Raw genomic sequence first — 27159 nt, forward strand, 5'->3', positions numbered from 1 at the left:
CCCTGGAGAAGGAAATGGTAACCCACTCCAGTATTCTCACCTGGAGAATTCCATGGACAGAGGAGACTGGCAGCTACAGTCCATGGGGTCGCAAACAGTCAGACACAACTGAGCAACTAACACTATCAGTGAGCGAGTGCAGAGGCAGAGCCTTCAGGGGCTGTGGGCAGGCAGGCTAAATCACCCTGAGTACAGCAGGGTGAGGTCCAGGTGCTGCTTGAAGAAGGGATGGAGACAACGACCTGGGGAGAAGAGGCCTAAAGGGTCAGAAACCTTTTAATAGACCCACACTCCACCCTCTCAGACCTTATGGTCCTCAGTGAAATTGCCAAGGTCTGCTATTCAGCACCTGCTTCAGGGCCGCCCCTGTAGGGGCTGCACCTGGCTATGCAGGTCATCAGGATCCATCCGCTGGGTGGAGGGAATTAATTTTCTTCATTTTTACCTTTGACAGAATTCTGAAAAATAAACATATGAGTTCCTTAAAGTCCTTTTGGAGCATATTACAGAGAAATGAAAAAGAATTGACAAATTAAATAGATACTATTGGAGCAGAGCTGACAATATTCCCAATATTTCCTTACCCTCTGTATTAGTTTGCTGGGGCTGTTATAACAGATCATGGGCTGGGTGGTTTAAATGACAAACATTTGTTTTCTTAAAATTCTGGAGAATGAAAGTCCGAGATCAAAATGTCATCTGAGTTGGTTTTTTCTGAGGCCCCTCTCTTTGGCCTGTAGATGACCATCTCTCCCTTCCCCTTCACATATGCTAATAAGGAAAACAGTCATAGTGAATTAGGGCCCACCCAAATGACCTCACTAACTTTAATTCCCTCTTTAAAGACCGCATCTCCAAACACAGTCACATTTCCAGCATACACATTTGGGGGGAACACAATCCAGCACAAAATACCTTCCACGCAGAACAACTTCTGCCTACATTGTTAGAAAGTGAAAGTGAAATTCGAAAGTCGCTCAGTCGTGTCTGACTCTCTGTGACCCCATGGACTATACAGTCCATGGAATTCTCCAGGCCAGAATACTGGAGTGGGTAGCCTTTCCCTTCTCCAAGGGGTCTTCCCAGCCCAGGGATCGAACCCAGGTCTCCTGCAGTGCAGGTGGATTCTTTACCAGCTGAGCTACAGGGGAAGCCCAAGAACACTGGAGTGGGTAGCCTATCCCTTCTCCAGTAGATCTTCCAGACCCAGGAATCGAACCGGGATCTCCTGCATTGCAGGTGAATTCTTTAACAACTAAGCTATCAGGGAAGCCCTACATTATTAGAAAAGTCACTTATAACTCCAGATCATAACACTGCCTTTGTTCCTTTCCTTCTGTTTCCAAACATTTCTCCCCAGTGTAATCCTCACTTTCTAGACATAGAAGCTCATCCTTCTAAATTTCCCATGAGCACTCAGGACCATCTTTCCAGAAACAGACCTTCTGAGAAATACACATGCCTCCAGTACACACCACAGGCAGCTGTGTTGTGTTGTGTTTTGATTCAACCTAATCCTCTAGAAAAAGCCAAGAAACCTGAAACCTGTCCATTTTGGAAACAAGTGTTGTTTTTCTTGTCTTTCTCCTACGGACTTGACCACTGAGACTCTCTTTCAGTCTCTGCCCTACCCTCAACCCCAATCTGTTAGCAGGGGTTGTGAACTTATCTGTGAACACCCTGGAGAAGATGGCAGAGTGATTGCTCAATGATATTTATCAATGGAATATGTCATTTACTTTCTTCCCTTGTAGGCTTTCAAAAACCGAGTCTGCATGGGAGGAATTGGCCCTGCTGTGTGATATTGAAGCACAGGCTGCAAAATCTTTTCTACCCCTAAAGTTCTAATCCAGAAATTATGTATGGGGAATTTTCTCTCTTCTAATTACTTCCTACATCCCAAGAAAATTTCTTACAGTAGTTTCAGTATTTTGTCTGGCCCAGATCTAGAGACTCAAATAGAGTAACCAGCCATCTTGGTTTGCCTGGGTCTGTTCCAGTTTCAGCACTGAAAATCCTGCATCCCCAGAAACCTCCAGGTTGCTGGACAAACTGAGACAGTCAGTCAGCATAGAGTCAAACAGCAAGATTCTTGATAATAATTTATTGAACACATACTAGGTATCAGGCACAATGCAAGTGCTTTATGCTTGTACTCTGACCAAATCCTGCCTGCAACTCTGGAAGCTGATGGTTCTGCAGAAGCAGATGTAATAGTTCATAGTACAGACCATAAAGAAATTCAAAGGAAAGGATTAAGAAAAAATCTAGCTAGTTTTCCATGGGCTCCTCTCACATGTGACTTTTGGAGGGGCACAGGTGTTCATATTTACCTTCCCGGAAGTAGCTGAGGGAGGAGCCAGGTTTCCTGTTGATCACATTTAATGTCACTCACTCAACTACAAGTTCTCTTTCAAACAGTTTGGAAGCACAGGCTTTGCATGGCAGCATGGGACCATAAAAAAGACCATGCAAGATGAAACAGTGCTGAGCAATCTTAATAATCAGTGGGAAATGATGTCAATTTTGTGATATTTAAATGTTTTGTCAAAACATTACAAATACTGTCAACCATAAGTATATAGGGAAACAAGAAAACACTCGTTTTAAGTGTATAGGTGAACATACTAAAGCTAATGCTTGTTTTCAGTTCAGTTCAGTTCAGTTGCTCAGTCGTGTCCGACTCTTTGCGACCCCATGAATCGCAGCATGCCAGGCCTCCCTGTCCATCACCAACTCCTGGAGTTCACGTGCTTGTTTTAGTAGATGGTAATTTAAAATATTAGAGACACTGAGAATTTAAGTGTTCTATTTCTTTGTCAAAAAATTCTCAAGAGCCATGTGAATGTGCTTGTCTTCTCATCATGTAACTTTATAATAGAGAACAAGCCTGTTTTCCTATGCCTTCGCACATTGTCGTACTTCTAAGTTTAGATTAGCTTCCAACATTTCTTCCTTTGCATTCTCAATGTTACAAAACACATCCGAGAATTCCTTTAGTTTTTGCTACCATCACTTCTCAGATAGCTTCATTCATCTTTTTAATCACAGCCACATTCCTCGTTTAATGTTAATAAGTTCCCCTTCAATAAGTTTCTCTGGCTGCATGTCTAGAACCTCTCACATTCAGCTATTTCTTCTATTTCCATGCAATTCGAATTCACTTCCAGCATTATTTTGTTGTTGTTGTTGTTTTCTTGCTTCCCTTTCGTTTTCGTTGGCCAATTCCTTCTTCTGATTATCCATGTTTGTAACATGTCATATAGGTTTATCACTTGGAGACAAGGAAGCAACGCAACTGAAGACTTTGCTGTCAGTATATGAACTTAACAACAGATACCCAGTGACCATTCACAACAGACTCTGAAAGAAGTGATGTGATTGTTCATGGTCATACTGCACATGTTATCTATGTAGGAATTTGTGGACTAAAGAACTAGCAGCAAAGCTTGTAATCTCATACAGGGCTTCCCTGTCAACTCAGATGATAAAGACTCTGACTGCAAAGCAGAAGACCCAGGTGCAATCCCTGGGTCAGAAAGATCCCCTGGAGAAGGGAATGGCTACCCACTCCAGTATTCTTGCCTGGAGAATTCCACAGACAGAGGAGCCTGGCGGGCTACAGTCCACAGGGTCGCAAAGAGTCAGACACGGCTGAGCGATGAACACTCTTCAATATATCATGTAACTGAAATTTAAACTGTGTCATTGAGATCTGGTGCTATTGAACTAAACTGTGATAAACTGAATTTTGTCCGTATTAGAACCAGGCAAAGCGAGAACCAGTGGTACTTAAATATTTCATCTCTGGCTCAGTCCCCTCCGCTTTAAAAAGAATCTATTTCCTATTCCTGTGGACCATCTCACCACTCTTTAAATTAGGGAATGCAAATATGGGCAAGGGGGAACCAATATTCAGACTCCATTTAGATCACAAAACTGGTTATTGAGTTATTTTCAGACTTTGAAATGGAAATATCAGAGAGCTTTTGTTGACTGCCCCTGTGTGCCAATAAATATTTGGTACTCAAACAAACTTTGTGACAATCATATCTATACAAATATGTGGGGTAGACAAAAGTATGCTCATTTTACAATTGAGAATACAACCTCAAAAAGATGATGTAATTTGACCAGGGTTACCTGGAGAGAGGAGCCTGACAGGCTATGGTCCACAGGGTCGCAAAGAGTCGGACATGACTGAAGAGGCTTAGCATGCACACATGCACAGATCAAGCGACTGTGCCAATATTCGAACGTGAGTCTGTCTAAATTTAAGTCCTTGCATTTGCTCTTCACTATTCTGCTTTCCATAACGTTTTACATCATTACCCCTTCATTGCCTATATGAGCGGGGTATCTGTAATTCCATTCTCTGGTGCTGTTTGTGATCTATGGTATTGTAACCAAAGCAGAGTTTAAACGAATAGTTCTGTGGACTGATCCCAGAGTTCTGGAAAACAAATTTCTTTGGGTATGTAAATTTTAAAGGTGAAAAACTTCCATAGATATCCCAGAATATTCCTGAAGGTTTCATTGGTGGCTCAGAAGAAACCTGCTACAATATTTCCAAATTGTCAGAAAAGAAATGACAGCAAAATGCTAGTGCTCAGCTTTTATTTTTGATGGTGGCCAGGAGAGAAGAACAGTTTCCCCTGGTCTGCCTGGGCCAACCAAGTTTCATCCCTGGGAGCCTGGACCAGTTCAGAGCCTCTCTAAACATGGATTTGAAGGTGATAGGAATCAGGTTTAAGGAGGCAGAATTCAGACATCTCCTAAACCACTGGCCCTCAAACTTGGCTGCACATTGGAATTACCTGGTCATCTTTTAAACCACTGATGCCTCCGCCCATACCTAGAAATGATTTCACTGGCCCTGGGTGAAGCCTGGGTATTAAGATTTTTTTTTTTTAAGTTTCCTGATGAGTTTAATATGTAACAAAGTTTGAGAAAAACTGATCTATGCAATCTAATAAAAGGTTGTTGCAGATAATAATGTCAATAACAATGATATCATTAGTACTTGGAATGCAATTTCACTGGATGAAGTTATAGCTGTGAATGATAGGGGCTAACACATGAATCACTTAAATAAATTTGAGAGGTGTTTTTTTAACCAAAGGCTATAGACTGAAATAGCTTTTTGAACTGTGGTCTTGGAGAAGAGTCTTGAGAGTCCATTGGACAGCAAGGAGAGCCAACCAGTCAATCCTAAAGGAAATCAGTCCTGAATATTCATTGGAAGGACTGATGCTGAAGCTGAAACTTCAATACTTTGGCCACCTGATGTGTAGAACTGACTCATTTGAAAAGACCCTGACGCTGGGAAAGATTGAAGGCGGGAAGAGGAAGGGGACGACAGAGGATGAGATGGTTGAATGGCATCACCAGCTCAACGGACATGAGTTTGAGTAAACCCTGGGAGTTGGTGATGGACAGGGAGGCCTGGCGTGCTGCAGTCCATGGGATTGCAAAGAGTTGGACAGATAGGCTGAAAAATAAAACTGGATGTAGTTTAAGTTTAAAAGCAAACACAAGACAATGATGTGTGTGTGTGTATGTGTGTGTGTACATGCAAACTAAGTCCTGAGATTGAGTTGACAGTCAATGAGGACTTCAGATTTATCTGTAAGAGAATACATTGATGTGTCACTTGTAGTTAAGAATAATGTAGGTTTTCTAATTTATTATTTGGGAGGCTTCAGGCACATGGACAATTGTTTATCTATCTGTGTTTGTCTGTTTCTAAAAGAGGTGTTTTATTCCTTTGAGCTACAACCTCTGAGTGGAGAAAGGACGTTTCACTCAGAGTGGGCAGAGTCGCCAGACAGTTGGAGATAACATAGGAAAAAGGAAATAAACAAGGAGTAACTTAATTTTGTCCCAGACTTTGGCATAGGCACAAAAAAATAAGTCATTCTTTCTTCCAAAAGAAAGGGCACTATTTGTAACTCTAGAGACTGTCTTGTTCTGAATCACTTGCCATCTGTTTTGTGGGAGAGACACAAGCTGATTTTTTTCCTTCAACTATCATGGAGATTTTGTTTAAACTGAAGCATTATTCAAGTGACTAAGTAAAGTGCAGAAAAACCTCCTGAGGTTGCAGAAGTGAGCAAAAATACGGCTAAGAGACTTTATTGTATACACATGTAAGGTCATAAATTATAGGGAAATGATCTAAAATGTTTGCATGGGATAGCCCCCAGAGTGATACTTATTGCCAAAAAAGAGCACCTTGAAAATATTGTAGACTACAGAACTGGAGGTGGCCCAAAAGAAAATGAGAAAAATAACTAATGTCACTTATTGAGTGGGTACAATGTTCTAGTCATATTCTAAGCACCTTGCTTCAGTGATCTCATTGTGTCCTTACAAAGCAATATGTTATGATCAGCCTGATCTCCAGATGAAGATGGGATTAACTCACCCGAGGTGATTCTATAAGAAGCAGCACGGTCCCCTAGCAAGTCACTCAGCCTCTTACCGCGCTGCCCGGCAGCAGGAAGAGTGATGTTTCCCAAAGCAGGTGCTGTGGAACACCAGGTACCATGCCAGGCACAATGGCAGAAAGAACTCCACAGCTGAATTTACAGAGCAAAACTCCTTTCTTTACTAACAATATGTCTCTAATATGTTAAGAGGAATCTGAAAGTGATTCAGATCGCAAGATTTGACTTGAGAGCTCTATTTTCACAGATTGCATGCTGTGTCAGGAGATGGAAGAGTTTCCTTATGGAGAAGATGAAATGAGATAAACCTTTTGTAGAGGGGTACTGACTAAAGGGGCCTGGCAACGATAGACCTATATATTTGTTCCTAAAGAGACTCAGCTGGAGGGAGGTCCAATGCTGGATATGGGGAGCACCAGGGACAGGAAAGGAAGATGGCACAGCAGTGGAGAACAGGGAGGATGCAGAACCAGAAGGATCAAAGCAGCAGCTGTGGTGAGCATCAAGGAAGAATGTCTCAATTTGTATGTACCAGGACACAACTCGACACAAGAGGTGAACTAAGGACTCAGGCAAAAATCAAGTTTCTAGAAGAAGGACCAGAGCTGGGGTGTGAGAATTAGGACAAATGAGAAGACATGGATCAGGGGCTGCTGCTTAAGGCTTGGGTCCCACCAGCCAGAAGACAGGTCACTTCTCGCATCTTCCCTTTGATCTGCATCAGAGTTCACTCTGCTCTTGCAGAGAAAATGCAGAGAACCTACTAGGAGCACCCTGAGGCCACGTGACCCAGTCTGGCTTCTGCCAGCCTATCCCGAGGAGTACTAGGTCAGCCTTGATTTCAGGCTCCCTTCCTCCCCGACTCCAGCGGTGCTCCTGCCTTCTGAAAGGGCATGTGCATGGCATCCTTGCCTCGGCCTTTTTCTCTCTGTCAGCATTCACTTGTTCTCACCATTGGAAGTCAAGGCTGAAAAATGTGAATTGGTTACACTGGGCTTACTGGCACTATGTACTGGTGTGCACAGCAGATTTGATTTACGATAAGTATGTCAAGCACGTCAGTTTGGTGCTTTGAAGTGTGGGTGTATGGTGGGGGGGTGTGAGGGGTGGGTACTGCATTGTGTTTTGGAGAACACTGTAGAAGTTTTGTCTATGTTTTTCACCTGGGGAATAATTCAATTCGCAGTTTGATTCCAGAGAAACCATAAAATCAATCCAGATAAAAAAAAAATCACACAATCAAGCATGCAGAAGAACCCAAGCCTTTTTCTTTTCCAGGAGAACCTCAAGTTAGAGTTTTGGAAATGAACACAAGGTTTCCAGGGAAGGAAAGTGAGCCTTCCTTGTTGGCCCTTCCTCTTCCTCATCCCCTCTTCCTCTTCTCTCTCCTCTTCCTTCCCCTTTTCTTCTTTCATCAGCCCTTTAGCTGCCAGCTACTACAGAAAAGGAAGAAAGACCTGCATCACATCAGCACTCTATCTCTTATAAAATACAACAGATTCCTTTAAAAATGGTTCCAAATGAACGTGCGCATACCCAGCCCTCGGCTTTAGTGAGGATTCTAGTTTCTGATAAAGTCAGAGTGTTAAGAGATCGTGGGATAACCCAAGTCAGGAGGTTTAAAAACCCTGACAACCACCAGTCTTGTTTCATGTCATGATTGCACCACTGGTTACCCTGATGTTGAATCAGCATTCTGCAGACCACATAAAGGTCAGGTCTATCTTCGCAAAGTGAAAGTGCTGAATTATATTGAAACTGTAGAAGAAAAAAAACAAACCAACCTTGACTTAAGTGTCTAAGTATCAGTTCTGAAAGTTTTGTTTTTATCTGGAATTACAGTAAACTCATTTTGGAATGGTTGAGGAATGTTGTCTTCTGAGTAATTTACTCTGCCACTTAATTGCAAGTTACCCCATGTACTCCCAGGCCCTTCCTTATTTCCCTGGCCTTTGCCTACCCTTGGCTAGCTCTCCTATTGGCTGCATTTACTTACAAGCCCGGACACGCCTCTGTTTCTGATTGGGGCAAGAAGTCAGTGGCCTCCAATTTATACCAAGGACCTAAGAACTCAGACATAGAGTCAAGTAGAGTTGCAGTCTGGGTGTCCTGGAGCCCCTTGGAGCACTGCTGCCCACGCTCTGCTGGGGAAGCTGGGGGAAGAGGATCAGGAGGGTCTGCGTTCAGACTTGGTCTTAGCCATAGCCACATGCTGGCTTCTATGCTCTGGGCCACAGTCTAATATCCTGGCCAAAGTACAGTTGCTGGATTACACTACCTGATGCCAATGGGTGCCAACACTATCCTTGGCTGGAGCACACACTGCCCTTTGAACCCACTATGTCTAAACCATCTGGCCTCCTTTCCCATCCAGGCCTCTGCAGTCAGAGTAGGACCCAGGTCTCTCCCTATCCCCAGAGGAGTTCCACATCTTGTCTCAACTTCCTCCTAACCAGCCACCCCACCCCAGGCTGGAACTTGCAACTCTTGTGTCCAGTTGTTCCTATCATATTGTTGTTCAGTCAGTAAGTCGTGTCCGACTCTTTGTGACCCCATGGACCGCAGCAGGCCAGGCCCTCTGTCCACCACTATCTCTCAGAGTTTGCTCAAACTCATGTCCACTGAGTGGGTGATGCCATCCAAGCATCTCATCTTCTGTCGCCCCCTACTCCTTTTGCCTTCAATCTTCCCCAGCATCAGGGTCTTTTTCAATGAGTCAGTTCCTCACATCAGGTAGCCAAAGTACTGGAGCTTCAGTTTCGGCATCAGTCCTTCCAATGAATATTCAGAGTTGGTTTTCTTTAGGATTGACTGGTTTGATCTTCTTGTAGTCCAAGGGACTCTTAAGAGTCTTCTCCAGCACCGCAGTTTGAAACCTTTGATTCTTCAGCCCTCAACCCTCTTTATGGTCCAACTCTCACATCCATACATGACTACTGGAAAAACCATAGCTTTGACTATATGGACCTTTGTCAGCAAAGTGATGTCTCTGCTTTTTAATACACTGTCTAGGTTGGTCATAGATTTTTTTCCAACGAGCAAGCATCTTTTAATTTCATGGCTGCAGTCACTGTCTACAGTGATTTTGGAGCCCAAGAAAATAAAATCTGTCATAAGGGTGGTGTCATCTGCATATCTCAGGTTATTAACATTTCTCCCAGCAATCTTGATTCCCTCTTGTGCTTCATCCAGCTCAGCATTGCACATGATGTACTCTGCATCTAAGTTAAATAAGCAGGGTGACAATATTCAGCCTTGATGTACTCCTTTCCCAATTTGGAACCAGTCCGTTGTTCCATTTCCAGTTTTAACTGTTGCTTCTTGACCTGCATACAGATTTCTCAGGAGGCAGGTAAAATATATTGCCTGGTATTCCCATCTCTTTAAGAATTTTCCACTGTCTGTTGTGATCCACACAGTCAAAGGCTTTGGCGTAGTTAGTAAAGCAGAAGTAGATGTTTTCTGGAACTCTCTTGCTTTTTTTATGATACAACAGATGTTGGCAGTTTGGTCTCTGGTCCTCTGCCTCTGCTAAATCCAGCTTGAACATCAGGAAGTTCTTGGTTCATGTACTGTTGAAGCCTATCTTGAAGGATTTTGAGCATAACCTTGCTAGAATGTGAAATGACCACGATTGTACAGTAGTTTGAACATTCTTTGGCATTGCATTTCTTTGAGATTGGAATGAAAACTGACCTTTTCCAGTCCTATGGCCACTGCTGAGTTTTCCAAATTTGCTGATGTATTGAGTGGAACACTTTAACAGCACCATCTTTTAGAATTTGAAATAGCTCATCTGGAATTCTATCACCTTCACTAGCTTTTTTTTTCATAAAAATGCTTCCTAAGGCCCACTTGAATTCACATTCCAGGATGTCTGGCTCTAGGTGAGTGACCACACCATCATGGTTATCTGGGTCATTAAGACCTTTTTTGTATAGTTCTTCTGTGTATTCTTGCCACCTCTTTTTAATCTCTCTGCTTCTGTTAAGGTCCTTACCGCTTCTGTCCTTTATCATGCCCGTCCTTGCATGAAATGTCCCTTGATATCTCCAATTTTCTTGATGAGATCTCTAGTCTTTCCCTTCTATTTTTACCTCTGTTTCTTTGCATTGTTCATTTAAGAAGGCTTTCTTATCTCTCCTTGATATTCTTTGGAACTCTGCATTCAGTTGGGTATATCTTTCTCTTTCTCTTAGCTATTTACATACTGAGGAAAGAAAAGTTTACGTAATAGTCATTCCACTGTAGTGCTTCTGTCTGGCTCCCCAAATAGACTCTAGCTTCTCAAAGCCAGGAGTTGTGTCTGGTCCTCGCATACCTATACCAGCACCAGCACAGAGCCTGCTGCATGTGTGTTTGCTGCAAACATAACTTCCATCAGCCACATCACTCTCCTCACCAAGCCTGAAGATCATGTGTCTAACATACAGCCCTGGGTACGTCTGAGGAAGGAATTATGCCAATCTGACAGGAGCTACAGTGATTGGGGATAATTGCTCCCCTTCCCTCCTTCCTACTGCCAGTACCAGGGTGAAAACATCCAGTAAATGTGGGCAAGGTCAGTAAAACCCAAGGAGCTTCCTGATGCCTCTTGTTGCTACTCCCTACAACTGTGCTATGAGCTGGGCCAGGTGGGCTGAGGCCAAGCAGAAGGGCCAGTTGAGGGTCAGAGAGACCCCTTTTCCCCCCTCAGCCCAAACCTCTACAACTTGGCCCTCCCTCATTAAGACACTGTTTTCAGGAGGCCCAGTTAAATGCATACTGCTTTCTAAAAGCCAAATGAATGACAATGAAGTCTCATTCCTTCCTTCATAGGTTCATTCATTCTACAAACATGGATTAAACACCTACTGTGTCTGACTGACTGTGCTGCATGTTGAAGAGGCATAACCTGGGCTCTCAAAGAACTCTGGGACTCCAGAAGGAAACAGACAACAATAAAGTGTGATGAGAGCTGGAAGTGGAAAGTGTCGGCTGTGAGAACATATGGGAATCAGGGCAGGACAAGGTAGAATGTGGACTACAGGCTGAAGCTGAAAAGAGCTCTGAGCAGGATGGAATTTAATTTCTTGAAGGATGTGTAGGTATTAGGCAGGTGCATCAAGAAAGTGTGGAGATCAGGGAAGAGTATCCAGTAAGATACAGAGACAGAGACCACAGCACATCCAATAAAGGACAGAGGGTCAGGAAGTGGCAAACGGAGATCTGATGAGGAAGAACCCAGAGCACATCAGGAGGTGAGTTCCAAGCTCCTGGGGCCAGGGAAGGGAACATCCTTCAGTGGAGATTGGGGGTACTGGAAAAATAGGTGGGAGGTGATGTGAAATCTTAATCCACTTCTGGCTTTACACACAAGAAAGCAGAACTATAGAGGCAAGAAATCATTAAAGTCGTACAGCGAGCAATCAGCATAGCCAGACCTGAAGCTGGGTCTCTGGACCTATGAGAGTAAGAAGAAATTAGCTCCTCAAAATGGTGAACAGCTCCAGGTCCCTCTCTGCTGGAATCCAGATTCCTATCCTCCTTCCTCCAAAAAGCTGCTTTCTCCATCGTCTGTCAAAGATAGTAAAGGCAGTCACAGGTTGCTAGAGAAGGTGGTGAAGGTTAGGAAAGGCCCTTAATAAAAGAACTAGAAGACTCCCCAGCCGTCCTCACAAAGTTTACCACAAGGTCCTTTACAGACCTTGAAAGCTCAGTCCCAGACATTATTTCTCTGGAATGATATCCTTGAGTTTATGAATGGAATGTCCCCACTTTGCATCTTTTTCCTTTGAGATTCATTATTTTCTAATACTGCTTTTACTACTCAAATTATGATAGTCCTGCTGATGCTCATGCATCCTAAGGAGGTACCATCTAGGTAGCACTCACTCTTTGTAGAATTTTCCAGCTTCCTTGTCTTTCTTTTCTAAGAAGTTAGACTCATCTTTCCAATTACTAGAATGAAACAGACACAAGACAAAGTAAATCATTCTGGAAAATCATAAATGTTATGGTTGAATAAAAAGTAATTTTAAATGAAAATACGTCTCACAAAACAAGGAAGTACATCTCTCAGGCACTGCCTCTCTAACAAACAATATGTAAAATGTAGCAAAACAGATCATAAAGATACCTAAACTACACACTGAAACTTCTTCCTAAAATATTTTTTCTTGTTTGAAGTTAGGACTTCAGAAATCTTAATTGCCTTGGTTCAACAAATTCTGAAGATTGATATACATATTCATTAATTCAGTTATTAATCCACATAGGATCAGCCTCACAATTTGAGTGGCTCTGCTGCAAAATTCAAATAGGGACCGCTTGTTCTGCGTTACTAAAAATTTCCAAGATGGCAATGGCAACCATTAAATCAAGCATTAAACTCACCTATGTGAGTGTGCAACCTGGTGCAACTACCCAGGCTGCATGCCCATGAAGTCCATCCTGCATCTGTCACATGATGGACCAGGTGATGGAATGCAGTGGGGAGTTAGACATGTGGTCTGTGTCCTCCCTCTAGAGTGCACAGAAGAAAGGAGTGAAAGGAATAATCATCTGAAGCGTGACGAGGACTAAGGTCAGGGAGGTGCCCGGTCACTTGGAAGCTCCCTCGTAGTGGATCAATGAAGAGCTCTTTAAGAAGAGGACCTGTAAGCTGAGGATGGGTGAATGACTAGGCTTCTGTCCTAGAGCAGGAGTGAAAGTCATGAGGTCAAAGGAAGAGTTTAACTAAGAGATTGGAGAAAAGACTGGAGAGCGCAGAGCTGAAGGCATTGCAGAGAAGGGAGCATGACTGTAGAAAAGAGAACACAGTGGGGTGTGTTTTGGGGAAGATGGAGATGTAGACGAGGACCAGCCCTGAAGGAAGGTTGGATTTTATCCTAAAGACAGTGAGAAGTTCTTATGGGTTTCTTAGGCTACTCTTAGCTGCACAGTGAGCCAGGAAAGGAATCAATGGTGCTGTCAGTGGAAGAAAACCAGGGGTCACTCCTGGTAAGGGGAAAACAGGAAGTTAGTCTGCACGATGGCACTGGAAGTCCTGGTTTGACAGATCATTCAGCCTTTGCGCTGGGCTATGATCCTACTAACTTGGAGCCTGTGCATCTCCACAGCCTCACCAGCAGGTCTGAAGAGTAAGAAAAATGGATTTTTCCTCTTCCACCATCAGAGCTCTGCCAGTAGAAAATGTGTTCCAAGCCTTCTATGTCATCCCTAAACAACGGTGTCCATGAAACTTGGAACTTGGTAGGTTGGTAATCAGTGCTCACTGGGAAGTTTCCCAGACCAACTTGGCACCCTTTGTGCCTATTATAACTTACCTGTTTACTGATTTGCCTTTCCTACCGAACTATTGGTTGCCTAAAAGCAAGAAATATGTCTTAAACATTTTTGTATTCTAGTTCCTCACAAGGTACGTCAGTAAATAATAGGTAATTAAATTATACTAAATACAGCTTGTACTGTACTCAGGCAGAGTACAGTATGCATTCAGTCATTTGAGGGAGACTGAACTTGAAAACTATTAAATGTGTAAAATTTTTATAAAGAAAAATTCTTATGGATTCCAAAATATTGGCTTTAAAATTCATTTGGGGGGGCCTTCCCTGACAGTCCAGTAATTAAGATGCCACATTTCCACTCAAGGGTACATAGGATTGATCCCGGTCTGGGAACTGCCAGGCTACCTAGCCAAAAAAAAAAAAAAAAATTGGGGGGGGACCCAATTTTTTTTTTAAATTTGGAGACTGTTCTGAAATGATCAAAGTATTAGTCTATTTGATAATAAGCTCCTTGGCAGACAGGACTATGTGTTTTCAACTTCTATCTCCCACAGGGCATGGCATATAGTAGGTGGCTCATTATTCAGTGAATGTGTAGATCACACATACACACACACATATATATACAATAAAAGTACAAACAGGAAATCACACCATATGAGGCATCTCAAAGACATGTGAGTGTGTAGTTATTATGCATCAAAACTCAAAAAGGTAGATGATAACATCGCTTATTTTGTAGAAGCATTTCTCCATGTGATGTTTAATAGAAAAATATATAAGGAGGGAAATGAGATGAGACACTACATACTTTTCTACTTTAAAAAGACATATAAAATGATTTAAATAAAGTGATATAACTGTACAGTCAATTCAGAGAGGAAATATTCAAGAATAAGCGATTTTCAAGAAGTATTATTTTATGATCTGACATCAGAGAAATTGTTGAAAAAATGGAAGAATCGCCCTGCCTTGGAGTCTTATTAATGAGGCAATGGGAAGGTATTTGGTGAACCACTTGTAACTAGAGACCCAGCCGGAAAAAGAGGGGGTGGAGTTTCTGAGGAACCAGACAGAAACGGGATTTTCTCAGCTGAGTTTGCAGTTTCACTTAGCTTCTGATAAAAGTCATCTCTAACAATTAATAAGAACAGATGCAATTTTTCTTATAGGTCTTTAGTGTCGGGACTATGACCAGCTTCTCAATCCTGAGTAATCCTTTCTATATCTCTTCCTTTGTCCCTGAGATCTACAGACTAGATCTACAGATAGATCTACAGATCTATCCCCAGACTCTGCTGAACTCCCCTGCTTCTTGATAACTTTCCCCCATCTCTCCATTCGTACAGCTTCTCAAGGACTAGTATAACAGGTCCCTTGAACATGTGCCCTTCGTGGAAAACAAATACAACCATTCCCTTAAGCTGGAAGAGATCTTAGAGACTAACTAACCAAAGAAACCAGGAAACTTGCAGTGACTTCTATGACATTGCAGAGCTCTTTTAGCAAAAGGATCTTACTCCCATGTTCTGAGATCACCTCTACAACTTCTCAGTGTCTAGCCCAGGAGGAGCAGGAACAGTTGGCTTCCCAAATTAATGTAGTACTTAATAATTTCATATATTAGTAGTTCAACTCTAAACCATTCTAAAAAGCAACTTTTAAATCCATCTTGCGTGTTTATTTCCCTTATGGAAATAATTTCAATGCTTCCTTGTCTTGATGAATATGTATCCAGGCATATATATAATTTTTATGTTGGCATAATCAGTGCATGTGCTTCTTATGCTTCTTTTGTTCCATGTGAACGGTCACATTAAACACTTTTGCAGCTTTCTAGAGTATCACTGAAAAAAGTGAGCAACCCAATAGAACTTTCTGTGATAATGAAAATGCCTAATACCTGCTCCTGAATGGTAGCTACTAGCCACATGTGGCTCTTAAGCATCTGAAGTGGAGCTAATGTAACTGAGGGACTGAGTTCTTATCTTATTTGATTTTAATTTATTTAAATGCAAATGTAGATAGCCACTTCTGGGTAAATGACTCCACTATTGGCCACCACAGTTCTAAAGACTCATTGTATGTGTTTCTTACAATGGATATGTAATATTTCATAGTATTGGTATCTTACTTTATTATTTCTCTGTCCTTAGGTATTCAAAAAATGCTTTTCTTTCTTTCTTTCTTTCTTTTTTGGTTATTTCAGCAAATACCGGAGAAGGCAATGGCACCCCACTCCAATACTCTTGCCTGGGAAATCCCATTGACGGAGGAGCCTGGTAGGCTGCAGTCCATGGGGTCGCTAGAAGTTGGACACGACTGAGGGTCTTCACTTTCACTTTTCACTTTCATGCATTGGAGAAGGAAATGGCAACCCACTCCAGTGTTCTTGCCTGGAGAATCCCAGGGACGGGGAAGCCTCGTGAGCTGCCATCTATGGGGTCGCACAGAGTCGGACACGACTGAAGCGACTTAGCAGTAGCAGTAGCAGTCAGAAAATACAGTGTACAGTTACATAGACACTGCTAAAAAAAAATGGTTGCTTTTATGGCATCTTTTTCTTTCGGTGTATTTGTTTAGTTCTTGCACGCATGCTAAGTTGCTTCAGTCGTGTCTTCCTCTGTGACACCATGGACTGTAGCCTGCCAGTCTCTTCTGTCCATGGGATTCTCCAGGCAAGAATGCTGGGGTGGATTCCGTTTCCTACTCCAGGGGATCTTCCCAACCCAGGGATCGAACCCTTACCTCTTATGTCTCCTACATTGGCAGGCATGTTCTTGACCACTAGTGCCACCTGGGAAGTTAAACCTCCTGCAAATGAAATTATAACTGGGTGGTGTTTTGACTAAAATATTCCTCAAAGTTTCCCCAAAGCCCCCAACTGGCTCTTTTATCCTCCCATTACATACCCTCAGAACCAAGAACTCTGTCAAGAACCCAGGTCTTCCATTCCCAAATCCTCTGGTGGAGCCTTACTCTCATCCCTTTCTCCTAGCCAACCTCCCTCATCACCCCTCACTCATGCTTTAAGGTTCCTCTTCCTCAAGCCAGGTTCATCCTTTTTCATTATCCTTAGGAACAAAGACTCAGGTCATTTTGATTTAATGGATTAGCTGCTAATCCAGACAAGATAGAGAGTGCAGGGATGTCCTGACAGTTCAGAGTCTGGGACATATCCCACAGCCCCAATCCCAAGTCCCTGCTCATGGCTGGGGAAGTGGGGAAGGGGGTTTGAAAACACAGTGTTTGAAGTCAGAGAGATCTGGTGATATGAGTGTCCCTGAGCAACCTCAGCTCACCATGATGCTTGCTGTGTTTCTCACACGCCACAGTCATCTCCATAGAGAGGATACTCGTGAAATGGCGCACAGGGAATACAAACTCACCAGCATCAATTAGGGAAGATGAATAGACCACTCTCCAGATCACTTGAATGGTGAAAGTTGCAAAAGCTGAGCAATCCCACCTCGATTTTCAGGTTGGACAATGTTAAAAATGAAGCTGGCACTAAAGGGACACAATGTGGAACTCTGAATCATGAGGTACTAAGAAGGAAACACCGCAGGTAATGCTTTAGCAGAAAAGGAAGAATGGAGCAAAATAAGGAAACTGATCACTAGATCATGTAAGATCATTGAGTTAAAGAGATACTTGTAAACTGTAATAAGCACAGGTAAGATCAATGCCTGCACAAGCATTAGGCAGACACCAACAATGCAAGGTAATCATCCTGAGCAACCAAGACAGCTTGCTGCAGTTATTGGTTCATAGATGGTCCAGAGCAAAGGTTGGGATTTGCTTATGTTTGTCCCTTCAGACATCTGTCATGTGGGGAATCAGACTGAGTTAGCCCATGGAAGATTACAGGATGAGAGCTCTGACCAAACCAAATCTGCAGCCCATCTACATCTGGAATTTTCAGGCTGCATCCTTCCTTTTGATGACGGATTTACAATGCTAAGACTTTCCTAATGTGAGGTTCCTGTACGTGGAGCTGTCCCAAGGAAATCCACTCCTGCAGAGACGAACCTTTGGAGGAAATTCTCTTTTGCACAATCTGTAGAAATTGAGCATTAATTCAGAATAGCAATATACTGTTAACAGGAAGGGAGGATATTGAGGAACTCAGGTGTAGTCTGCCACTTGATCAAATCATTTGAACTTCGCTGGGTGTCAGCTTCCTTATTTATAAAATAAGGATGTTAGGAAACATAAGTTTGTTTTTAAACTTAATTTTGACTGAACAAGTAACTTTAAACTGAATTTGACAACCTAAACCTTCTCCACCTTTTCCTCCTGAATGAATTTTACAAGGAATCCCAGTATAGAGCACAGATAAATGCAGAGATGTCTGGTTAAACCAGGGTGAAGGCTACAGCCCGTCTACTCTACTTCCTATCATCCCCTCAAGACGGCCCTGGAAGCACCTCCAGGAAGTCCAAGGACCTGGTGAAACAATCTGAGATCTCTAGACTAGAAGCTCCCCAGGTTCCCGTCTGGCTTGGACATTAAGGGTATTTAGATGCTGGATGTAGAGGTCCGTTCTTCATTGTTCTCAGTCTCCAACCTATGCATCCCCATCCCCATCTGCTATACCAGTTTGTATAAACACATGCTTCAAAGAATAAAGTTAATGAATATTTAACTTCAAAAGCATATATTTGCCTTCAACATCAGAACACATCCAGTCAAATACCTGTCTCCAAAAGAATATTTTATAAATTAAGTATAGCTTCTGATAAGCAAAATTCAGGATTTTTATGGCTCTGATATATGATGTCTTAGTTCATGTGGGATGCTATAGCAAAATACCATAGACTGAGTGGCTTTGAAACAATAGAAATTTAGTTCTCATAGTTCTGAAGGCTAGAAAGTCCAAGATTCAGAGTGTCTGATGACAACAAGCTTCCTATTTGATAGATGACTGTCCCTTTTGCTATGTCCACATGGTGGAAGGGGCAAGAGAACTCTCTGGGCCTCTTTTATAAGGGCACTAATCCTATTCATGAGGGTTCTGCCCTCATGACCCAATCACCTCCCAAAGGCCACATCTTTTAGTACCATCACCTCGGGGAACTGGGCTTCCCTGATGGCTCACATGGTAAAGAGTCTGCCTGCAATGCAGGAGACTCGAATTCAATCCCTGGTTCAGTAAGATCTCCTGGAGAAGGAAATAGCAACCTACTCCAGTATTCTTGCCTGGAAAATCCCAGGAACAGAGGAGCCTGGCAGGCTGCAGTCCACGGGGTTGCAAAGAGTCAGACAGGACTGAGCGACTAACACTTTCGCTTTCACTTTGAGGGGTTAGGATTCAACATATGACTTTGGTGGGGACACGAACATTCAGACCATAGTACGCAGTGTGTCTCATTTGGGGATCTTTGAGAGAACTGGTCCAGATCTCATAAAGGCACTTCACAGTGTCATCAGGGATCCAAGCACTTTCCAGCTCTGCTCCACGTTCTTAACACGGGGCCTTTTCTCATCCTTTTATGAAGTGCTTTCTCATTGTTCCTCTGGACCTCATCTTCACATTCCAGGCATGAAAATAAAAGAACAATGAAGGGCCCACCCTCACAAAAGTTTCTCCTTTAGAAAGGTTCTGCCCTGTAGGTTGGGAATGGCAGCCTCCCCCAAGAACTTACACTTGCACCTCAATATCCCAAACTGAAAATGTCACATGACCACCTCTCAATGAAAGAGGATCAGGGAGAAAGATGGTAGAAGGAGACTGGTCAGCCAGCCAGTAGAGACAGTGAACCAACCGAGAGATACATAGTTGATGTACCTGGAGGCGAAAAGAGGACCTCAACCTCTAGGAAACCTCTGCCTCCATCAGAGGAGCTGGAGGATGGTGAAGGGAAAAGCTGGAGAGACAGGAAACAGTTCCTCTGTAGATGATGGGATGCTTCCAGATGGTTCTAGGTTGATCTCTGTGGGGGTAGAGACAGATGAGGGAAACATCTTGATGAGGTATAACCTCAGCATCCTTCTAGGACACAGAGCAAATCTCAGTCCAGTCTATTGGCTGGTTCCTTCATCCTACAGGTTTTACAAGGTCAAGCCCCATACTGATCACTAGCATTGCCTGAGACTATGTATGAAGCCCACTGAGCTTGAGGGTCCTGTGTCACAAACCTAAGCCACATCCTAACATCAACTTTATCAGTCATAAAGATGCATTTCATCCTTGTCTGCCCTACTCCTTTATTTTGTCTCTGAATTAGTTCTGAACTCAGCAGTGGGAAGAGTCATCATTGACTGGATCTCTTCTCTCTGTGTCTAAGCAGTTCCAAGACTAGTGAGAGCTTAATAAGTAAGTGAAAAAAATGTTCGATCATTGCTCCAGGACTTCTCTGATTATGACATTTATATTCCCATATACACAGATCAAAGCAGATGGCAGGAGTATAAAACCTTTGACAAGTAAACAAGAACACAGAATTATATTAGTATTACTGCTACTAGTGAGACACCCAGCAAAGTCCCTGGAATTTTTTATTGAATGAATGAATGTTTAAAGTAATACACTTTCCAGCTCAGATTTTGGCACAGTATAAAGGAAAGGGTGAACAACTAGGAAATTTTTTTCTCTCATAGCTTCTAGTGGATGGTTAAGCAGGAAAAAAAAAAAAAAAATTACAGACAGAGCAAGAAAGAATGCTGGTTAAAATATTCCATTGTAGAAAAGGGAACCCTCCTACACTGTTGGCACTATGGTAGGAATGCATGCTGTCTATGGAGAATAGTATGGAGGTTTCTTAAAAACTAAAATTAGAGTTGCAATATGATCCAGCAATCCCACTCCTGGGCATACATTCAGACAAAACTCTAATTCAAAAAGATACATGCACTTCAATGTTCTTAGCAGCTCTATTTACAATAGCCAGACACGGAAGCAACCTAAATGTCCATTGACAGATGAATGGATAAAGAAGATGTAGTATATACACACAATGGAGTACTACTCAGCCAAATAAAAGAATGAAATAATGCCATTCCAGTAACATGGATGGACCTAGAGATTATCACTTTAAATGAAATAAGGAAGAGAAAGACAAATGCCATATGATAGCACTTATATGTGGAATCTAAAATATAACACAAATGAACTTATTTGTGAAATAGAAACATACTCACAAACATAGAAAACAAACTTATGGTTACCAAAGAGGAAAGAGGGTGGGGGAGGAATAAATAAGGAGTTTGGGATTAGCAGATACAAACTACTGATGAACAGTAAGGTTCTACTATATAGCACAGGGAACTATATTCAATATCCTGTAATAAAACATTATGGAAAAGAATATGAATATATATACATATGTATTCATATATACATATATATATAACTGGATTACTTTGCTGTACACCAGAAACTAACACATTGTAAATCAACTATACTTCAATATAAAATTAAATATATTTATATATATATTCCTCAATAACAGAACCCCTTCTCATGTTAGTATTCAAGGCAACACTCACTCCTGTGTAGTAGACAAATGATAATGTCAAGCTTTTGCTTCATGTCATGTTAGATTCAGAATTTTAATTTGTTTTGTGACATGTCTGAATGTATAATAATAAGCAAAAGTTTAATGAAGTTCTTGATTTTTAAAAATAATCTGAATAGTATTGAATGCAAAAATATAAAATTACTGTATTCACATGAATTATGAGAAAGCAGCTGAAAATATGATGTTATAAAAACTGTTATTTAAGCTACTCTCCATATTTATTCTTTCTTCTTCCTGACTTCTAGCTGGACACATGGCTGCCCAGAATGGAGACTGTATTGCCTAGACTTCCTTGAAGCTAGGTGTGACCCTATGACTAACTTCAAAGCAAAACCATGAAATACAATTCATATGTGAATTCCTACTTTCTAGAATGCAGATATGATGACTGGTGCTCCAGCAGCCATTTTGATCCATAAGGTGATTTCAGGAATAGAAGTCACACATTGGCAGAGCAACAAGATAAGCTTAAGTCCCATACACCATGGAATGCCTTACCAGGTTTGGACTTCCTCCAGACCCCTTAAACACAAGGGACATGGATAAACTAACCTGCTGTCATTTTGAGTTTTTCTATCACTTGTGTCTGATCCTAAAGAATATATACGCAAGTCTTCATAGTCACATTTTATTCATAGGCTCCACACTCATATAAACTAGGTTTGAATGCAGTTGTATATTAATTTGGACTTCCCTGGTGGCTCAGACAGTAAAACGTCTGTCTACGATGCAGGAGACCCGGGTTTGATCCCTGGGTTGGGAAGATCCCTTGGAGAAGGAAATGGCAATCCACTCCAGTACTACTGCCTGGAAAACTCATGGACAGAGGAGCCTGGTAGGCTATAGTCCATGGGGTCACAAAGAGTCGGACACGATTGAGAGACTTCACGTTCACGTATATTAATTAACATTTGTAACACTGGGTAAGTTCCACAATCTCTCCATACCTCAAGCACAGAATAAAAGTATATCCTTCTAAAGCACCTGGTAGAGTGTCTAGCAAAAGTAAATGCTAAATAAATGTTAGCTATTAAAGCTGAGGTTGATATAATGAGTCATAGTAACTACTATAATTAGCCAAAGTGAATGCACTTTCAATGTGGTCATTGAACATTTTATGTGGATCTTTTTGATGTACTAACTTTTTTTTAAGTATTGGATGATTTTTTCTATTTTGTCCTAAGTCATCTTACATTTAATCTATCGGTGAGTTGTAATCCAGAGACAAAAAAGCTACTATTCCTACAATAACACAGTTGACATTTCTTCGGTAATATTTAATAAATTTTAAGAAGGGTTAGAAATAGTAGAGACTTGAGTGATATTTGGCTGTATTGACTTTTTGCTAAAGCCCATGGAACTCCGTGAGAAATGCTCTTGTTGCTGTTCAGTGGCTGTCAAGTCCAACTCTTTGTGACCCTATGAGCTGAAGCACACCAGGTTTCCCTGTCCTTCACTATCTCCTGGAGTTTGCTCAAACTCCATTGAATCAGTAATGCTATTCAAGCATCTCATCCTCTGTTGCCCCTTCTCCTCTTGCTCTCCACCTTTTCCAGCATCAGGGTCTTTTCCAATGAGTTGGCTGTTCCCATCAGGTGGCCAAAGTACTGGAACTTCAGCTTCATCATCAGTTCTTCCAGTGAATTCTCTGGGTTGATTTCCTTTAGGATTGACTGATTTGATCTCCTTGCTGTCCAAGGAACTCTCAAGAGTCTTCTCCAGCACTACAGTTAGCAATTGCAATTGAATCCGTTGAGTAGGACATCGTGTTTGCTTGGTTATGGAGAAATGGTTGAATTTAAACATAAAAGATTCAATGAAAACCCACATAATAGAAATGTATCATTGATTTTCAAGTTGATAAGGGCAGGAAATTAAGGTGGTTAGCAAAAGGAAGCATTATGCCACTGCAGGAAGAAAATCTGTAACTGCCAAGTGATGTACCATTGTGTCAGCTTCAAGATCTCCTGGGCTTTCTCTGTAAAGGACAGACACAATTCCAAAACCAGTAGTGCTTGACAACTTTCAAAACCAACTGAAAATATCATTTCTCTAGAACAACTAAAAGAAACAAAGATACCAGTGGGAAGACATGGATTCAGGAACCAGACTTATAGTTCTGTGTGTGTTAGTCACTCAGTTGTGTCTGACTCTTTATGACCCCACAGACTGTAGCCCTCCCACTGCTCTGACCATGGTATTCTCCAGGCAAGAATACTGGAGTGGGTTGCCATTCCCTTCTCCAGGGGGTCTTCCCAACCCAAAGACTGAACCCTGGTTTCCTGAATTGCAGGCAGATTCTTTACCATCTGAGCTATCAGGAAAGCCCAGATTTATAGTTTCATGTAGAATATTTAAAACATATAAAAAGAAAGCTCAATAATTTATAATCATACATATTCATAGTATTCTTAATAATAATAATTGACCAGGCATACTCTGAAAGTATCCACAAGAAAGAAATCCCAACTAAAATTAGGTTAATCTTCAAGCTCAAGCCTAGTTCTTGGACAAATAAATCTCAGTCTCCAGGCATTAAATTCAAATCAGTAATAGGCATTGCCTGATGCTCAGTACTAAAAGTAGGATTGTGATGACGTCCTGACTTGGTATAAAGAATGCTGTGATCAGTTAGTGATGTCTTTTATGAGTACAGGACAGAGATGATGGATCTATGCACTGACTTTATTTTATATCCTCCCAGTTCAATCTTGTGCTTCGGGTCCTATCCCAGATGTTCCAGGTATCATAGCTAAGTACCTGCCTTCTTTCCCTGGATCCAAGTTCTTGTCTTGGCAACCTCCCTATTCACACCAGTCTCCTTGGAATGGAGAGACAGAGCATTCATTGTTTGCCAGTGATACAAGCCCAACTCACACTAGCTGAAGCAGAAGAAATGGGATGTATCGTCTGTTAACTACAGAGTCCAAGGATGCAACTGGTATCCAGCACAAGATGTAGAAGTTTCATCATGTAGTCAGCAGTCTATTTCTCTCTCTTCCTTTCTTCTTTTCTTAAACAGATTTTCTGTAGAGAAAGAAAAATGACCACTAGCAATGCCAGACTCACATCCACCCCACCTCAGTAATCACAGTCCAGAAGGTACAAATCTTTTCTGATGGCCCTTAAAAAAAAATTCCCAGGTAGGATTCCAATTTACCTTGATTCAGTTTCATGGACAGATAAAAACTATGAATACCAGGAGGACTGAGAACTCTGATTGGTTTCAATGTCCACCCAGGTATCTGTTAATAGGAAAAGGGCTCTGTAAAAGAGAGTATCTAAGCACAGGTGGCTTCTAAAGGAAAAGTATCTATGGACATTAGGGATCTGTAAATTACCTTAAAATCATTTGTGGTCAGAAATCCTGAGAAAGTCTTCACTCAGTGACATATACACATCCAAGAGCTGGGGCATTTTAAAAGTTCCTCTAGTAATTCTCTTAATTACCTGGTTTGGAAGCCTTTGCTTACAATGCAAGAGGAGTTCTCATTTCATAGAAAGGTTACATAGGGAGAATTTATTCTCCTTTCATCAAGGAAAACTGTCTTTCGGTTTACCAGAGAAAGACTTCTATTTTAAGAAACAAGATCTGGGAAAAGAAATGAAGCCAGGAAAGTGATTCTGCCACTCAAATCGCTTTTATGGGGGGGACATGTGCCAATCTGGAAGAAAAGGTTGGGAAGACACACCCACTGCTGACAGCCTCTCAGGGACAAGGAATAACAAGTCAGAAAACAAAGTCAGCTCAGTTCTCTGATAAAACGTATGCTCTCCCGCTACTTTGAAGTGGGACCCTGAAGACCTGCACATTGAGTGTGAAGGTCAACTGGAAGCAAATCAGCCACCACACTGCCTGCAGCTCAGTTTTACAACATCCAGAGGCTAAAAAATATTAGTCAATGCATACTTGGATTAAGGTGATCCCAGACTGCTAATACATTCACGTGATACAAAAATAAAACTTGTCTTCTGGTAAAAAGAAAATATCATCTCAGTTCTCAAATTATTTCTACAAGTTTTTAGAATAAGATGTTTGGGACACAATTAAGAATGACTAGACACACAAAAAAGACAAAATACCACGAGTGAGAACCAACGGAAATAACAGACAACAGAAACAGACCCAGAGATACTCCACATTCTAGTAGATATGGCATAGATTCTGAAACAACAATGCTTACTATGTTCAAGGAGATAAAAGATAAACTTTGAAATGTTGGCAAAGATCTGTAAACTATAAAAGTGACACTACAGCTTTGAAAAGCGATCAAATAGAAATTCTAGAACTGAGAATACAATGGCCAAAATTAAGGACTTTCGTTCTTTTTTTTTTTTTAACTTTACATAATTGTATTAGTTTTGCCAAATATCAAAATGAATCCACCACAGGTATACATGTGTTCCCCATCCTGAACCCTCCTCCCTCCTCCCTCCCCATACCATCCCTCTGGGTCGTCCCAGTGCACCAGCCCCAAGCATCCAGTATCGTGCATTGAACCTGGACTGGCATCTCGTTTCATACATGATATTTTACATGTTTCAATGCCATTCTCCCAAATCTTCCCACCCTCTCCCTCTCCCACAGAGTCCATAAGACTGTTCTATACATCAGTGTCTCTTTTGCTGTCTCATATACAGGGTTATCGTTACGATCTTTCTAAATTCCATATATATGCGTTAGTATACTGTATTGGTGTTTTTCCTTCTGGCTTACTTACTCAGCCATTAAAAAGAATACATTTGAATCAGTTCTAATGAAGTGGATGAAACTGGAGCCTATTATAGAGGACTTTCGTTCTTAAAACAAGTTTAACAGCAGATTAAACAAAGCAGTAAAGAATTAGTGAACTCAAAGATACATAAGAATAAAATGGCCAAAGTGTAGCATGGCAAAACAAAAGGTTGAAGATGAAAAGAGAACATGAGACAGAGGGTATAATGAAAAATCCTAATAGATATGCCATTGTAGACCAAAAAAAGGACAGCCAACTGTACTGAACAGGGACTTCCCAGTGGCCAGGCTTCCCTAGTGGCTCAGCTGGTAAAGAGTCCGCCTGCAGTGTGGGAGACCTAGGTTCAATCCCTGCATTGGGAAGATCCCTTAGAGAAGGGAACAGCTACCCACTCCAGTATTCTGGCCTGGAGAATTCAATGAACTGCATGGTCCATGGGGTCGCAAAAAGTCAGACACAACTGGGTGACTTACACTTTCATTTTCCCAGTGGTCCAGTGGCTAAGACTCCACACTTCCAATGCAGGGGGTCTGGGCCCAATCCCTGGTCAGAGAACTAGATCCCTCATGCCACAATTAAAAGATCTCACATGCTATAACTAAGACTCTGCACAGCCAAATAAATAAATATTCTTTTAAAGTTGCTGCCCCCCGCCCCTCACAAAAGCCCTAAATGAAATAAAGGCATATGGTAGCAAAACTGGAAGTTTTTTGAACAAAAATGAGAATTCCAAGAGCTGAAGTGAATCACAGGTCTTCAAACTAAAGAGACCCATCAAATACAGTTTTTTTTTTTTTAATTCTATGCGTTCTTAAATGTTCCTTCATCTTAAGAAGCTGTTCTCATTTATAACAACATATTCCTTTCCTTCTTTTCACATCAATTACTTTGTTTATGCATTTGTTTACAGTCTTGTCTTCCATAACCCCAACCCTCAGATATATTCTCCATGCAGACAGAGACCGAGTCTACCTTTTTTCTATTATTTCTAGAGAACATATGTGTAGTGCCTGGCTTCGGTGGTGGGCCAAGGGCAGAGATGTAAGGAGGCACTCACTGAGATTCATGCTTTACACCATGAAAATAAAGCTGGAAAGATGACAGAGAGGGGCAATCACTTGTTTTAAGCAACAACCATAAAAAAATTGACTGGTAATAGCCTTCTTGTCAACACTGGATGATG

General features: G+C 41.6%; 1 protein-coding gene across 5 annotated transcripts in view; it reads right to left on the reverse strand.

Moving 5' to 3' along the window:
- LOC139183616 (putative uncharacterized protein FLJ13197) overlaps window positions 1-27159 on the reverse strand; it is a 221471-nt gene that overhangs the window by 85350 nt on the left and 108962 nt on the right. For 3 of the 5 annotated variants that reach the window (XR_011567154.1, XR_011567149.1, XR_011567148.1), the window contains one exon: window positions 24118-24267. Coding sequence is in view for 1 of the 5 variants with exons in the window: in XM_070791293.1 (XP_070647394.1) it covers window positions 24226-24267 (42 nt within the window). In the remaining 4 variants the exon portion in view is untranslated. Of the gene's footprint in view, window positions 1-20205; window positions 24268-27159 lie in introns of those variants that run through there. The other 2 variants (XM_070791293.1, XM_070791292.1) reach the window with 1 other exon arrangement.

This window comes from Bos indicus, chromosome 6 (genome assembly GCF_029378745.1).
Source record: "Bos indicus isolate NIAB-ARS_2022 breed Sahiwal x Tharparkar chromosome 6, NIAB-ARS_B.indTharparkar_mat_pri_1.0, whole genome shotgun sequence".
Lineage (NCBI taxonomy): Eukaryota > Metazoa > Chordata > Mammalia > Artiodactyla > Bovidae > Bos > Bos indicus.